We start from the raw sequence: 16,479 nt of genomic DNA on the forward strand, positions 1-16,479 counted from the left end.
CTAGAAACCTTTTTTTTTCTTTTTATGAAACCTCTGACTGATACTGTATCTGCCATGTATGAGTCCCACTGACCCCTTCTCAGATCTTCTACCCCAACAACATGCAGTCTTACTGAACCTCATTCCCTCACTTCCAGAAGTTTTCTTGTTTCTTTGTAAACATGTTGATAAAACATATGCTACTTCACCAACAGAGTATTTTTTCTATTGACCTCACTCGAAAATCCCTCAACATCAATCTATAAGAGCCATGCTGATCATATAAAAAGAGGAGGATATGCAAACTGATTCAGTTGAATTAACTCTTAAAATTCAATTTACATAAGACCCATCATTATATGCTCCTTATTGTACATGTTTCTTCTAAAATTGGGGCAAATAACTTCTTTCAGATCACTCCAATAACAGAAATTCCATGCTCCAAAGACATCAAAACAAGAAAACTTGCTATGATCCCTATTTGAAATGTGTACCAATGACCAAATATGGATCCATAGTTTGGTCTTTTACTACTGCAACCCCAATCTTGGAAACCTTCATCGTGGTTGTGGAGAGAATATTTGTTGAGTGCAAGGTCTGCCGTACTGGCCGGTACGTACCGGTACCATCCTGAATCGGTACCGGATCAGCGTGGCATCCAGTACGAGGAGCTTATCGTTGGAGAACCGGTACGAGGCCGGTATGCGGAATCCCAAAACTCGGCTATTCAACGGGATCGGTACGGGACCGGTACGGACCAGTACCGTATCGGTCCGGGCCGCCACCGATACGTCGACCGGTATCGGTACGTCGACCGGTATCGGTACGGCGGACCTTGGTTGAGTATTTTTTTAAAAAAAATTCTGATCCTCTGATGTTGTTAAGTATGATTCCACAGGTACTAGTTTATAGCCTCTAGCATCTATGAGGAAGCATATGGAAATATAATCTTGAATTTGGAGATAGTCCTAGTGGCCAGCCAGTGTCCTAAAGAGAACAAACACTATCTTGTTCTATGAAAAATCAATAAAGGGATGCCAGAACTCTTTTAGCTTTTATTTGGCATAGTTTCTGTTCATTTTTGTTATCTTTGGCTATTCTGAGTCAGGAACAATGCTTTGGTATCATGGCTTAAAATGCAATATTTCACTGGCAATACTACTTACTTCTTGTTCTACACTATTCATGCATTATCCTATGTTACAGGAGGATCCTTAAAGGAAAAACAGTTGAAATATTTTAAACCATTATGCTGCACCTGTTATCTACATCATTGCCTTTTGTATCATGAGGAAAGCTATTGGAAAAGAAACAGTGCACTTAACTTTTTCACAACACCATCTACGAATTCTATGATCACTTGTGATTGACTTCGATCTTGCATATGGATTTTTTACAACATCTTCAGCAATGTGATTCTTAATATTCATAGATGTGCTAATTTCCAGATGCATTGGTTTCTTATCTTTTACTTATTAATAGTGATCACAAGATTCACAACCAATGTTCCCAGTCTCGGTATTGGACTGTGCACCAATGGGAGACTGGTATGGTACAAGTAACATATCATATGCTTTGACCATATCGGCACGCAAAAAACATATTTTTTTCATTTTCAAAGTTTTTAAGCTTCCATTATTTAGCTTTGAGTGGGAAATAGAGTTTTATAAGTCAATTTTTGATGTTTACTTATAATAAGCTTTAAAGTTTTTTATGTTATATGCCCGAAGTATTGTGTGGCTATATAATACATGTTAAATTAATTGACATTGAAAATGTAAACTGCTTATATTTAAAAATTGGGTTACAATTTACATGTGTATGTTCAACTCCAAGTCCAGTGTTTATGTCCCTCATACATGTTTGTATCGCGTTTTTAGTCGAGCCTTGGGACTTGACTCCTATTTTGCTCACTGAGGATTCGGGTAAGCCGTTTGTATTGGATAGCCATACTAATACCGATGCTCTTTCAGTATGGGATGATGATCCTAAGTATGAAGAGGATCTTGATACCCCTTCTGGTACCGAAGCCATCACCTCTAGGTCCCCTCCTTTTGTATGTTACGTTGTCCTCCCTAGCCCTGTTCCCATGGTTTCTATCTGCATCCCATACTCAAATTGGTACTCACCAGTGAATAAAATAAGCATATGGAACTGCTTGCCATTCCCTCCTGTCCACTACCTCCACCCTGACCATTGAATTCATCATCTCTCAAAGAGTCTTTGTCATTATTGCATGCATCATGAGATGACCTGGGCAATCCTTCATCGATATATCTATCTTCATTCCTTTATTTTTCTTTGCCTAAGTGGATGTCTAGAGCACTAGCTTCTTACCCTTGCCTGATCAACCTTCTTGGCTCTCTTTGGTGGCCCGGATAGGCAAACTACCTTGACTAGTTCAGCCTCCCTTTCCGGCTCTGCTTCTCTTGATCCCCTAGTGCCGTGGTAATCTCTACTTAACATCTCTTTGTCAAATCTCTGATGGGAGATCTCCGACTTTGAACCAGACTGGCTTCTCCCCGAACTTTGTGGTGGTTGTGGTTGTTAGGCAACTGGTGACTATGGATGTGGTATGCGTCCATTTGGCAATGATTTTTCAGAAAATGTTGCCTTAATTTTTGATTTTTCATGCATGAATTGCTTTTTTTGAATTAAACTTACTCAAAGCATTTAGAAAATTTCAAAATTCCTAAAAAATGTTGGCTACCTCAATAATTAGTTTTGAACAATACAATATATTTCTAATTTTTCATACATTTTCATTGCATTAATAATTTTTACAAAAATATGTATAAATTGCATAACTATTGGAAAAATATGATACATTCTCCAAAAAATGTCTGAAATATCTTTAAATGCTACTAAATTTCCGTGAATTTTTGAATTCATTATATTTTTTATTTTTTTATTAGAATATAATATGCAGTTTGACTAAAATCTTGAAAATTAAAGTTTAATTATGTCTAATGTACTTCTTATAGGAGGTACCACATATTATCTTTTCCATTGCATATTAATAATTAATAGTGTAAACAATCTATGATTTATTATAAAGTTGGTCTTTTATTCGAGAAACAATTAATACATTGAAAATTAGTCAAAGTGCCGTAAGAAACAAATAGCATGCTAGATATTGAGAATGACACTAAATCTCTAATATTTGGAATCTAACATCTCTTTTATTTTTTATTGATTTTATACAAAAATATATTTTTAATAGATAATAAGATAAATATAAATATAACAAGTTATATCATTGCATAAGTTTGATTAAGATCTATGATATATCACAAAATCATGCGAAAATACGAAATTTTGGTATGGGGTGTAAAAGAAAAGAAAATGGAAGAGGGCATCTTGTAAAATATCTTGGTGAACTGAGAACCTACCCTCCTTGTTCACCTTCCCCTCTCTCCCTATCATTCCCCTCTCCTTTCTTTCTCTACTCTTTCTCCTCTCTTATGTTGCTCGCAAGTGAAACAGTGGGAGAAAAGGGTATGGTAATCTTTTCTCCCTCAATTACGAGGGAATCGGTAAATCAGGCCCTAACCAGGCCCTTACTAGTTTGAACTGTTCGAAATTGTTTGGTTCTAAGCGGTTCATCGTAATGAGGACCGGCTCCAGTCCCATTTTGTACCGAGACTGCGAACTATCCTAGTTTGTGGTCGGTATGGTATGATAGACTGAATCGGACCATTGGGTCCAATTATCATATGCCATGGTCACAGACTAGACTTTCCAATCCTCAACAAAGCTACCAAATTGAGGTGACCAAACCATTAATCCTGAAGCAATATGGGTAGGAGATAATCGTTTTCAAAAACATTCTTGAACTTTTGCGGATATCCAACAGGAAATAGGAGATGTAAGAAACTGCACCAACAAATTAAAGAATTTCCAAAGTGGTTTGGTTGCTGGATCAGCGAACAATTTTTCTACATGCACAATAAAATTGAACAAAAAAATAGAATGGCATGACAGTTGTAGTTGATCCAATACGCTATCATATAGGGACCGTACCAAGTGTCGATACGCCGAACTGACCCCTATATAGGGCATATCGACACTATTACCAAGATTACAATCCTTCGTCTGAACTCTAGATCAATAGAGGGTAAAATTATGAACAGATATGAACATTTGTTGTCTATTAGGTCCCCTAAAGAACCCCGATATAAATAAGTGCCTTCATATTATTAGTGTGTGTGTGTGTGTGTGTTGAACAAACCTGTTAGCTTTGTATCTTATTCAATATAACTGTAAATTTTTGAATATAATTTGGAACTTTCTGCATTGTTCCAGCAGTAACAAGCTTTATTCAATTTGAAAGAAATATTCTTCGTATAACTGATATAGAACTTAATTTTTAAATGCAGGACCACATTCACTTGAGCTTTTTTTCTCAACCTGATGGCCCCATAATCGGAAATGGCACCTTTAAAACCTCAGTTTTAGTTCCTGGGTATACTAATTTTTTCGGATCTTTTCATAGTAATCATCCTTTAACAAGCTTTTGTTGGCCTAATCTAGGCTTCTGTATTTTCTTCCAGTGAACCAGAAGCATTTTATCTGGGTCCACCATCCAGAGAAAAGCTCCCAAAGGTATCTATCAGTTGCAGAGTGCTATAGTATTTTTTTTTCAAAGTGAACCAATGATCGGTTATCCTTTTCTCTTTTAATGTATTATATTATATGACTTCCAAATAATTGTAATTTCTTGCAGAACTCTCCAGCTGGAGCCGTATTGCTTGGATCAATATCCTATGGTACCATAACTGTTAGCAGCAAAAATGATGACCAAAACCAAAAACCGCCACTATCTTATCATATATCTTATCTTATCCCACCATCCAAGGTAAGAATATAGTTGACTTTCTTCAAGTTTCTCAGTTTAAGTGTTTTCAAAAATTTTGAGCTGCTTGATTATGTGATGTGTTAAGATCATAATATACATCATATCTTTTGGAGTTGTAGGTTACGTCAACTTCATGGTTGTTTACTGTATGTAGAATTTTGTTTTTACAGGTTGATGAAGACAAAGGAAAGGGCACTGGTACCTGCACAAAAAGTGTCTCTGAGCGTTTGGAAGAAGGGGTAATTAAAATAACATTTGTCCATTGCATATTTCCAGCTTATTTTTTTGTTTTTTATATGATATTACTAATATGTGGTTTGAACTAGTAAAGTTCCTCATGCTTTGTGCATGTGCACTCATTTCCATGGATTGAGATATTGTGTACCATTCGCATGTCGGTCAAGCACTAGTGCAGCTTGTATCATAGATGCTGTGACAGTGCTTGGCGCACAATGGTGGTGGGGCATGCAATGCACTGGTGTGCAGCCGATAGTGTGCCAGTGCTGCATGCGAGGCATTAACATGATATGTACTGTCCCATGTAATGCAAATTGACCGGCATTTCTTTATTCTGCATGTTATTTTTTTTATACTTGAATGTTTTTTCTGAATTTGATCTAAACCTCAGTAAGAAATATCTAATACTAAATAATAACCATATTAATGTCTATTTAATCCCTGACACACTCAATTTCTCCTATAATTTTGGAGATTTACCATTTACCATTATTCATCTTTGTACATTATACTAAAGTAAAAATGTTTGATGCATAGTTCATAGCAATTTAAATTGTACACATTTTTTTGTTTCCATCTATTTAAAAGAGATCTGCTAAACCAGATAGCTCTTCTGTGTTAACACACTCACTTTGATCAGGTACGGGATGCTAAGATAAAGGTTCTATCAAGCCTGAAACGAGATACTGAAGAAGAGAGATCAGCATGGAATGAACTTTCCGCTTCTCTTAAGGTAGCATTGCATCTGCCATTTTCTTCTTTCTATTCCCATCTTTTAATGGTTTATATATTTGGAATTTTGGATATTGGCAGAAAAAGGGGAACTTTCTAAAGGTTGGATGCACTAGTGTATGATTTCAGCTTAGTAATTGCTAGTAGTTCAAGGGCCTTATTAGACATGTGATACCATATGTATGTGATGTCGCCTGCCACAATTGGAAGGGTCAAAAAGTAAATGTTGGCAGATGGAGAAATTGGAGGAATAGGGAGAGATGGTTTGCAATCTTGAGATTTTTGGAATACAATAAATCAGAATTGTCGATTGGTTTCATTATTCAGAAAACTGTGGAGAGGGATTAACTGCCCCTGAAATACTTCCATTATCTTTTATCAGTCTGCTTTGCCGCCTGGCAACTTTGCATTCATGTGGGATATGTCACCCAGTTAAAGGTGTCAAAACAGGCCGTGAAGGTTCCTTCCCTCCGTATAATGTGAGATATCTCATAGTACAAGGTTCGGCATGCTACGGCATGCTGACCAGATCTGAGATCCAGTCCAATCAGGTCAAACTTTATGATGAGGACTCATAAATGATAATCCAAATCATTTCATGTGATTTACTACCTCTAAATTGTCTACAATATCCGAAGATTCAGAACCATTTATTTTGGATACCCTTACCTGTGCGTCAAGCCCTTCCAAATGCACAGTTCAAAAACATGTCACAATGTTTTGATTTGTGTTTTATTAATTTTATTTTATCTTTACTTTCCTTGCATAGTTGCTTGTATTCATATATTATTTTTATTATCTCTTGACTTATTGTTGCCAGAAAATGTTTCTTTTAAAAGGTCACTTACGTATAATTCAGAATCTATCTTTATGTGGTGTTCTATAAGATTTTTGAACACCCTTTTTCATTTCAACCATGAGTTTTGTACCTGCAGATGGAGTATCCAAAATATACACCATTGCTTGCCAAAATTTTGGAGGGCTTACTTTCAAGTGGTGCTGATCAAGAAAAGGTTAGCCATGACAAAGAGGCAAGTATATACTAATATAATGATGTTTTTATTATTTGCATAGACAGAATTTGTCTATTTGTCGATGATCGCTTGTATCTTGAAATTGAACTCTAAGATCATCTTCATAAATATTTCTGGAATATTTTTTTTTTTAGATCGATCATACCTGAAGATTGTCCCCTCATATTTACTTAATAAGTCAAAATCGAAGGCTGAAAATTAGAAAGTGGTTATGTTGAGTGATTGTGCCCAATCATTTTTTTCCTTTGTTTGGCTCGTGTGTCAATTGTTGCTTGAATTTATTTATATTCACCTTTGTGAAGAATAATATGATGTTCCATTAGTATATTGCTTCCATTAGAACTGATGATCTTGGCCATCTTGGTGGTTGCACATTACTAGGATGAATCTAAATCTCTGTTATCTTGTCCTAGAAATAAAGTTCGAAAATATTGGGTACCAGGATTTCTTGAGATTTTGGCCAATATTGTAAGAAATGAGATGTTGGATCCTGACCAATATGATAAAGTTAGAACTTAGAACTAACGCCCATATTAATGTTTAACATTTAAAAATTAATTTTTAATGTAGAAGGATGATTAGGAAATAGCAGTCTATGTCAATCTAGTTGTGGCAGATATGTTGGAATATATTAGTATATGTCAGTTGAGATAATAAGGGCAGAGATATTAGTTTTATCATATTGGTGAGAGGTTGGGAATTGCGAACTTATATTTTGGTCAAGATCTCGCCTATGATGAAAACCTTCTAAGATTTCTTGATTTTGTGTTGGAAAATTCTATTACTTGTTTGGCATTGCTTTAGTTTCATTTTTCTTTTTGTTAAAAATAGAAAACATGATGCAATGAGCAAAATGTGTTTAGTGATGTCTTTCTTTCTCAAGATTCTTTTTTTATATTTTTGATAGTGGAACATTTTGGCTTTCAAAATTTTTTAAAAACAAAAAATAGGAAATCAGGTTCTCTCCACTCTTCAGCATTGCCAACTCCATGGCGAGCACTAGTGGTGCCATTAACCCTCCACTTCATCATTCCATAGTCACCACCACGACTGCAACTGCTATCACGCCTTAACTGCTATTGCCCTTGCCAATTCCATGCACCACCCATGACCATGGTGCCATGGATGCATTCTTGCCACCGTTGTCGCCACGACTATTGTTACTAATGCCACCTTACCACCAGCACTACTTATTTCCACCATCGCTACCACTGCCATGACCATCACCTCCAATTGCCACACTCTCACCATTAGTGTCGCCACCGCCACCACCGCCATTAGTCATACCACTACCACTTGTGCAACCTGCAACCTATGTAGCTGCCACCCTTGTTTCCATTACAACCACAGCTATTGCCACTACTATGCCATTTCCATCTGTCTATTGACCAACACTTCCAAATGTATTCAGTCTTCTGATTTCAAAGATAAAATAACAATTTTGACTACCTTCTGTTTCAAAATATTGGAGAGAAGATTAATTGGAAACTGAAACAATAAACAAAAAGGGAACCAGTGAACTTTGCTAAATGCTACTTAAACAGAAAAAATATGGTAAAATTGATTCTTAAAGGATAAGCATGTTATTAGTGTATTTTAAATATCATTTTTTATCATGAACTTCCTGAACATTTTATCTATTCTTCTTATATGCTGAAAATAACATGTTTGCAATTTTTTTTAACCCCCTGTATTATCCATATCTCTTTTTCAGATTATTTGTGCAGCCGATGAGGTCATTGACAGTATTGACAGAGAAGAGTTAGCAAAATGCTTATCCATAAAGTCAGATCCTGAAGATGAAGAAGCAGAGGTTAAACTAAGTTTTGCAGTTATTCTTTCATCTAATAGTTCTTGATTATTTGAGGAAGAAGTGTCTAGAGACTCTAGACTAATATACTTCATTCAGGGCTTATAGTTACACTTCTTGTGTAAATATTTGATGCATTAGTTTTTTATCTCAGTGCATCTTATTTAATTCCTATTACCAATTCAATAGTCCTGCTTAATCCTTAAATTAAAATATGAAATTATGTTTCGTTTTGAATTCTTCCTCTTTTGCAGAAAATTAAGAAGAAGATGGAAGTTACACGTGACCAGTTGGCAGAGGCTTTGTATCAAAAGGGACTGGCACTCGCAGATATTGAATCTTGTGAGGTAAGATTACTTATTTGTTAAGTATCCATAGTATCTAGATTAATCTGATTTCACCAATATTTTTTTTGTTTAATTTTTGTCTTGAAAAGAGATCTAGCTTTTGTCTCAGTGAGACCAAAATTGATTGCACAGTCTCCAATCTCTATGTTTTCTTCTATCCTTTGAAATTCTCTAATCAAGAAAACAAGTAAACTTCTGACTATAGATCCATTCAATCATCTCTTTTCAAGAAAAGCGATCCTTTGTATCAAAAGGACAAGAAAAGGTATCTTTTTTGACTCATCAACTTGCATACCATATACCCTCCTCACTGAGGCCATCTTTGGGTGGTGCTGAGTGGGATGAAGCTATCTCAGATGATTTTTTTCACTCATGTTCTCCAATGCACTTCTCAATTTCATCCAAAATAACCTAATGTTATTTAGGATGGCATATCTTTCATCTATTTTCTTATAAGAGAACAAACATAATTTTTTCTTTTCTGATGGCCCTTGATCGTTAAATCTAACAACATTCTCGTCTTCGCCGATATTTGTTTCAATGCCAACTGCATATACTCATAAATTTTCCTAGTTTGCACATAAAATCTATCCTTTATTAACTTTCATGTTTCTAAATAGTATTCGTTGTTTCCCTGGTCTCATTGTTCAACTCTGTTTCAAATGAAGTGAAATAGTACAGGCCGGCCACCACTTACATTTAACCTCATGTCATCTGCAAAATTGCCTGCTTCATGGCGCATTCTTACAGCCACTATGGATTCCCCCATCTTTGCTAGAAATTTCTTGCTCTCATCACTCCTTGAATGGATATTTCACATTGCTAATCATTTGAATTTTTATTATATTTATTTCCCATTAATTAACCTTAAGATCAAGTATCTGAATGACTTTACTACTCTGAATTGGCAGCTTCAAATTTATCCAAATGTATAATACAAACTTTCTAGCAGGGTTGGCGGAACTGGTACGGGACACCATACCGGTTTTCCAGCGGCCAAGTCAGTACGGGCCTGCGTCGTGCCGGGCTGAGCCTGTACTGACAGAGGAGAGGGCAACATAGACCATGGGAGAGGGGAAAAGAGAGAGAAGGGGGAGAAAGGGAGGGAGAGAGAAAGAGGCCGGCAGACGGTGGCGGAAGCCGGCAGAGGTTCGAAACAGGGGAACCGGCAGCGACCTCGCCTCCTGCCCAGGTGCCGGCCTTCGTCGGCCCTCCACTGGCTTCCCTCCCCACTCGCTCTCTCTTATTCTCTCTTTCCTTCTCCGTCTCTGGCAATGGTTTTCGTTTCCGTTGCCGGAACCGGACCGGTGAGCCCCTGGTATGGCTCGGAATGGCCAGAATCGTCTGGTTCGGGATAGTTCCGCTGACCCTGCTTTCTAGTATTTTCTTTAGTAACATACTGATATCAGCAGTTTCATTTAAGATGCAAGTGCTGCTCTATATCATATGAAATGATGCTATGCACACCATGAAGCAAAGTTAAGAACATGATACAGGGTGCAGATTCTGTACCAACCCATGTCAGTGTGAACTGGTTTATGTTTCAGATTATCCAAGCAATGCAACATAATGGGTCAGCATAAGATTGATAATCATGTATTGAAGCTATGCTGATAGATCATCTAAGTGACATCTAAAGATATTGCAAGATTTGCACAGGATGCTTAATTTTTAAACCGTATTGAATTAAAATAATGATAACTGCAAATGTTAGTAAACTTGATTTATCTTTGCTTTGGACTGATGCTGATGTAATAATCCGCAGGTTAGAATTCTTAGGTTGGAATCCTAATTCTCTAAATAGCACTTGGAAAAAATCTAAATACAGATGTTATTGTTTCTGAATACTGGGTAGCAGTTGAATGTGCCTAAATACTAAAATTTAGGCTTCTGCAGTGTTTCTCATTGTTCCTTATGTGTACGTATTGACATTGTCTGCATCATCCCTTGGTGATGCCTGCCAAGTATTGGCAGGTCTTGTACACTTGTTATGCATACCTCTAATCAGCATGTGCATGATGCATAGTGCTTTGATCCTTGCTTGTCGCGGCTAATTAATACATGCTTTTCATATTGTTCTTTCCTCAATTGTATCACATTCTTAACCATATGGTTCACAACTTCACACTTTCTTACTTGAGATGCACAAGAAGTGCCTGAAAGAAATGCATTACAGTAAAATATTACATATGCAAGTTGTTTTCATTGTATGCAATACGTGGTAAATTAGCCCTTAATTAGTTCAGGCAATTATCTGGACTTTACATCTTGTGTGTAATTTATTCATTATTTTAGTTTAGTACTTGTTCTGTTACCATAGGGTAATTTTAAATAGCTCTATGTTTAGTTACTTCTTGAGAGAGTAGTCACAATTAGTGGTGAATTCTCAAGCAGTTTGATAAGTCTTGTCTTGTAGCAGGCTGATCTGTCAGTGGAGAAATCTGAGACTGCTAGCAGCAAAAATTTAGATGGAGCTGAAACTCTTACCAAAAGTGACCAATCAGATCCTTTTGAGGAGAACTTTAAGGAATTAAAGAAATGGGTTGATGTTAAATCCACAAATTACTGCATGCTGTTGGTGGTACGTGAGAGACGTTGTAGAAGACTTGGAACAGCTTTAAAGGTAAATTCTGCTGAATTCTTTTTCCCAATAATTTGTTTCAGATCCATTTTTTGCTGAAACTTCGTAAGAAGTTTTGGTGGATGATTTTTTTTTTAATTTTTAACTTTGAAAAGCAAATACTTGCATAAGTTTCCGCATCTTCTGAATCTATGCTTTATTAAGGGAAGAATGTAAGATAAGTCACAATTTTTCATAAAAGGGGGTATCTTGAATTATTTTTGATAATTGTTATAGTTCCGAACAAGGTTTTGAATATGGCTGGAGCAGGATGGTACAAATGGTCATTTGGTTGGTTTCGAGCACCAGTACACAGTGTCGGTACAGGAGGCAATCCAGTATCATGTGTCAGTATGTGGTACTGCGCTGTTCTGGCAAAAAGCTGGAATGAGTTCAAGTACCAGTATTTGAATCCTTTTTTCCGAATTTCATATTATCTTTATTACTGTTAGCATGTAAAGCCCCTCTCTTCGTAAAGATTTTCTTTTTCCCTTGTCCCCCTTTTGGAATGAAATTCACATGATATATGAATGCCATTCTTCCAATCACAATATGCATGACCAAAAGATCTAGGATATGATGCATGCTCTCTTGTAATTCCTCTCTTTAAGATGTCAGAACTCAAAACACCTCGTCAAGCATCAGAAGAAACGCTGATATCAAAAAATTAAGGTTGCATTGCATTCTCAGCTTTTTGTGTTTAGAATCATGAAGCAAGTTAGTTGTTCTATTCCATTCTTTTGTGCATCATGCCTGATAATAATAATAATTGTTTACTCTGCATAATTATTGAACACAAAATGGGAGTGAAAGGAAAGAGGTTTGCTACTATTCGTTAGGGTACCAAGAAGATGATCATACAAACTGTAGAGAGACAAAATCAATGAATAACCGCGGCTCGTGAAGGAAACCAAGAGTCGCTGAGGAGAGCATAGGTCTTTTTATTTACAATAGATAGAAATTCTTTCTATGTTGAGCATGGACATGCTGCAGAATACACATTTGCAAGGTGGGGAGCAGGGAAACGTTTACTAAAATATAGTAGGTAGTAGGGCAAAAGAAATGAACTTTGCTTCTCTGGGGAAATCATTGAGACAATGGAAATGAAGATTTGAGAAGAGAGGCCGCAGTGCTTTTTTCTGGGGCTCATTGGTTAAGGTTTGCTGCAACTTGGAGAGAGCCCACAAAGACCAGTCCCTGTTCAACATGGTTAATATGAAGTTTTATCTTGCAATATGTCCTTGATTTGGGCCAGGTAGGTGTGAAAATGAGGTTGCAATACTTAGAAACATGCAACTCCATTTGTCACATACTCTGACCCTTTGTATTTTCTTCTAGATTTTTTTCGTGGAAAATTATTCTGGTTATGTTTTTGTTTCTAAATCTGGAAATGAAATGGCTTGAGCAAATATATTCTTTGCTTATTTTAATGTTAATCTGTTTCTTAGAACAAAGCAACTAAATATTCTCTGATTTTTCATGTATATTTTGAGAACTTTTTCTTTCTCCTGCAAAACTGCACTCACTCAAATGCTCTGACCGATGCTGTAGCAATAACTACCTTTAATGGTTATTCCTCAGTGCCTGTTATAAAGTACTTCTCGGCTCTCCTTATACTTTCTATATGGCACTGACCTGCTAATTAGTGAACATTGTATTAATTTACATGTTCTAGAGTTCTTGTTTGTGAAACTCTAGCTATAACCCGTTATATGTAAATTTGTTGAAAATGATCATAATGTATTTGAAATGTTGGATAATCTTTAGGTAGTGTGTTAGAGAAATTTTTCGTACTTTTCGATGCGCAAAATGCCAAGCTAACCAAAACTATTGCCAAAAACCTGGGTTAATGTGATGTTGTCCGTTATGGCAGGTATTGAGTGATAGGATTCAGGATGAATCAGAGCCACCGAAGAAAAAGCTTTATGATCTAAGGATCCAATTGCTTGAGGAGATTGGGTGGACCCATGTGGCATCATATGAGAGGCAGTGGATGCACGTCCGTTTCCCTTCAAGTTTGCCTCCTTTCTGATTTGATTGAATAAATACATGGAGCTGTTTAGTCTCATAAACCTGACAGATGTTCATTATTGCATTCTCTTCATGAGGCTAATTGGTTTTGTGCTTTTGCTATCGATAGGATCGACAGGCATCAGAGAAGCACCATTTGTTTTCTTTAGTTTTTTTCCAAATAAAAGTCGGTTTCAGCGTCTAGTTCAAAATCAAGCATATACTGTCCATTGTACTATATTTCTTCTATGATGTCCGTCCATTAAGTTACACTAGCCAATGTACTACGGTATGACCTACCCAGTTGGTAGATCAACTACATATTGGATAGGGAAATTTGGTTATTAGTTCGTTTGCTAAATTAATTAGATTTTTCAGTGGGTAAAGTTGCATTTTATTCCACCTTAGGGCTGCTTTTTTCATTTATGTTTGGATCATTGCAGCTTGCCTGCCCGACAGGGTCCAATTTTTGACCCGACAAACTAGGCCCTGGCCTGGACTTGTAGGCCCCATCGATAACTGAGCCCGATGTATCTGGTATATCAGATATAAAGTTATATATAATGTGTTTGTATGTGCGCATATATGTGCATGTGTGCTGATTTTGAGACAACTTAATATATAGGCTACGTATATCCAAATTAGGTTAAAATATTATGCATGAACATTTTAAATTATTTAGATTACATCCCATGGTTTAGATTTTGTATTTGCTAATTGGATTGTGGAATTTTGTAGTGGGTGCAAAGAGAGGTCTATACACACACCTTGCATATTATAACAACACCTATATATATGGAAAATGAAGATTAAATTTTGAGTTTAGTGGAAAAAGCCCTTTAAGAACTAATGACTTTGGCCTTGCCCTGGCCTGAGTTAAAAGGCCGGTTTTATTCAATTTATGAATTCACTATCTAATGTATGTCTCCACATTTTCTTAAGATGGTGGTTTCAATGGTTCACTTTTTATGAATCCCAGGAAATTTTTGGTTTATGGCAAAGTTCAAGAAACGTCTAATTATTCGAATATATCAACAATATTATTGTACACATACATACATACATAATATGTATACATATGCATATACATATGTGAAGAGGATATGTTCTCCTTTCAAGTCTAAAATTAATAATCAGGCACTCTATTTGAACATCCAGGCCGTTGATATTTGTTTGTGCCGCTAAAAATATCTAGAAAGATAAAATCATGTGATTTGCTGGTATCTAATCTTTGCATCAAGTAGATAAAAATAAAAGATTTTCATTGTGCTAGTGTTTTAAAATGCATTTTTAAATGCATAATAAAGTGTTTAAGTTAAGAATCCATCTTATCGATAATGAGACATATATATATATATATATATATATATATATATATATATATATATATATATATATATATATATATATATATATATATATATATATATATATATATATATATATAGAGAGAGAGAGAGAGAGAGAGAGAGAGAGAGAGAGAGAGAGAGAGAGCGAGCGCTCAATAATTAATTCTTAGATCGTAGCTAACCATGATAGTAATATTATTTCAAACAACTTGATGCATAAATCAGAGATTTGTGAAACATGTGATTTTTGGTTCTTAAGTATTTTTACAGCCAACGTTATGTATCTTTAATTTAAGTATTTAATTACTGGATTTGGAGGATTTAAGAGAAGCAGATGCTTGTGTATAATATTATATTATTTGTTTCAAATTTAATCGAAAAGTGGACCCTTAATGGTTTTCCTCTCGAAACTCACCCATCTTTCTATGGTTGGTGGTGCCACCATCGTTCCTATCCACTCCTTCAGTAACTAGCAGCGGCGACCATCCCCTCCTCCCTAGTAGGTTATCTCTACCTGTTCATCATCTTCTGACCCCTTCAGTCCTTCCCTGCTGCCAAGAACCACTTACAAACCCTTTGACTCCATACAAAGACTCCCTTGAATTTCTGACATACCAGGCTGCTTCCAAGCTCAGCTCCAACATAATCCCCTTTCTGGAGAGAGACACTGGAAATCCCTAACTTTTGATTTAGAGGATAAAATGGTCCCTACCTTCTAATTTGATCGCACTTTCTTAACTCTGTTTATCTCCAAATTATTGGTGACTTAAACCGCAATCTTGCACCCCCCCTGGATCTTGGTCAGCTCTTAATTTTCTTCCATCCCCTTCCTGTGCTCATCTACGCTCTCCATCTCAACCGTTTGGAAAAGACTTCTGGTACCCTCTTCCCAGCCCATTATTGTTGTTGATAGATCACTCTCGTTGGCGAAGACCCGCATGATCTGTTTATTAAATAAATCAAGTCGGATTAACGGATTAAATTTAAACGAGTTAAACAAGTTAAGCAGACCGAGTTAAAAAGGATAGAGATAGATTAAACAAGTTTTACATAGATTAAACAGATCTTTAATGGATCGCATAGATCGGGTTACGACCCAACCTAATTATTAAATGGGTCCAAACGGATTAAACAGATCAAGGGTCTAAAGTTGAATCCAATTTATTTCATAAATAGGTCTAGACGAGTTGTTCCATTTATGACACAAATCCATGCATGCCAAATTAGAGCCTGTTTAAAGTAGGTTGTTTGTGGATCAGATTGATGGATCGGATCATAAATTGTCATCTTTAGTGACCACCCCTATCCCAGCCAACATAATTTAAACTAAAATTTAGTATTATATATGTTAACATAGTGTAATAATTTATTACAATAATGTACATAAACCTTATAATATCAGATAACTTTATAATATTATATTCCTAGAATAATTGTCATTATAATATTATCGTGTCCACTTAACATATATCTATTATTATGACCATAATTTACTTATTTAAT

The 16,479-nt window shown here is 36.0% G+C and overlaps 1 protein-coding gene across 2 annotated transcripts in view; it reads left to right on the plus strand.

Moving 5' to 3' along the window:
• LOC120105981 (tripeptidyl-peptidase 2-like) overlaps positions 1-13,976 on the plus strand; it is an 83,689-nt gene extending 69,713 nt beyond the window's left edge. The window contains exons 25-34 of one of the 2 annotated variants that reach the window (XM_039118787.1): positions 4,359-4,444; positions 4,533-4,584; positions 4,706-4,837; positions 5,008-5,076; positions 5,715-5,807; positions 6,742-6,837; positions 8,555-8,653; positions 8,905-8,997; positions 11,414-11,620; positions 13,491-13,976. In XM_039118787.1, coding sequence (XP_038974715.1) covers positions 4,359-4,444; positions 4,533-4,584; positions 4,706-4,837; positions 5,008-5,076; positions 5,715-5,807; positions 6,742-6,837; positions 8,555-8,653; positions 8,905-8,997; positions 11,414-11,620; positions 13,491-13,649 — 1,086 coding nt within the window. In that variant the 3' untranslated portion in view covers positions 13,650-13,976. The remainder of the gene's footprint in view (positions 1-4,358; positions 4,445-4,532; positions 4,585-4,705; positions 4,838-5,007; positions 5,077-5,714; positions 5,808-6,741; positions 6,838-8,554; positions 8,654-8,904; positions 8,998-11,413; positions 11,621-13,490) is intronic. The other variant, XM_039118788.1, reaches the window with a different exon arrangement.
• Positions 13,977-16,479: the final 2,503 nt, after the last annotated feature.

The sequence above is a fragment of the Phoenix dactylifera genome, unplaced genomic scaffold (assembly GCF_009389715.1).
Source record: "Phoenix dactylifera cultivar Barhee BC4 unplaced genomic scaffold, palm_55x_up_171113_PBpolish2nd_filt_p 000412F, whole genome shotgun sequence".
NCBI classification, from domain to species: domain Eukaryota; kingdom Viridiplantae; phylum Streptophyta; class Magnoliopsida; order Arecales; family Arecaceae; genus Phoenix; species Phoenix dactylifera.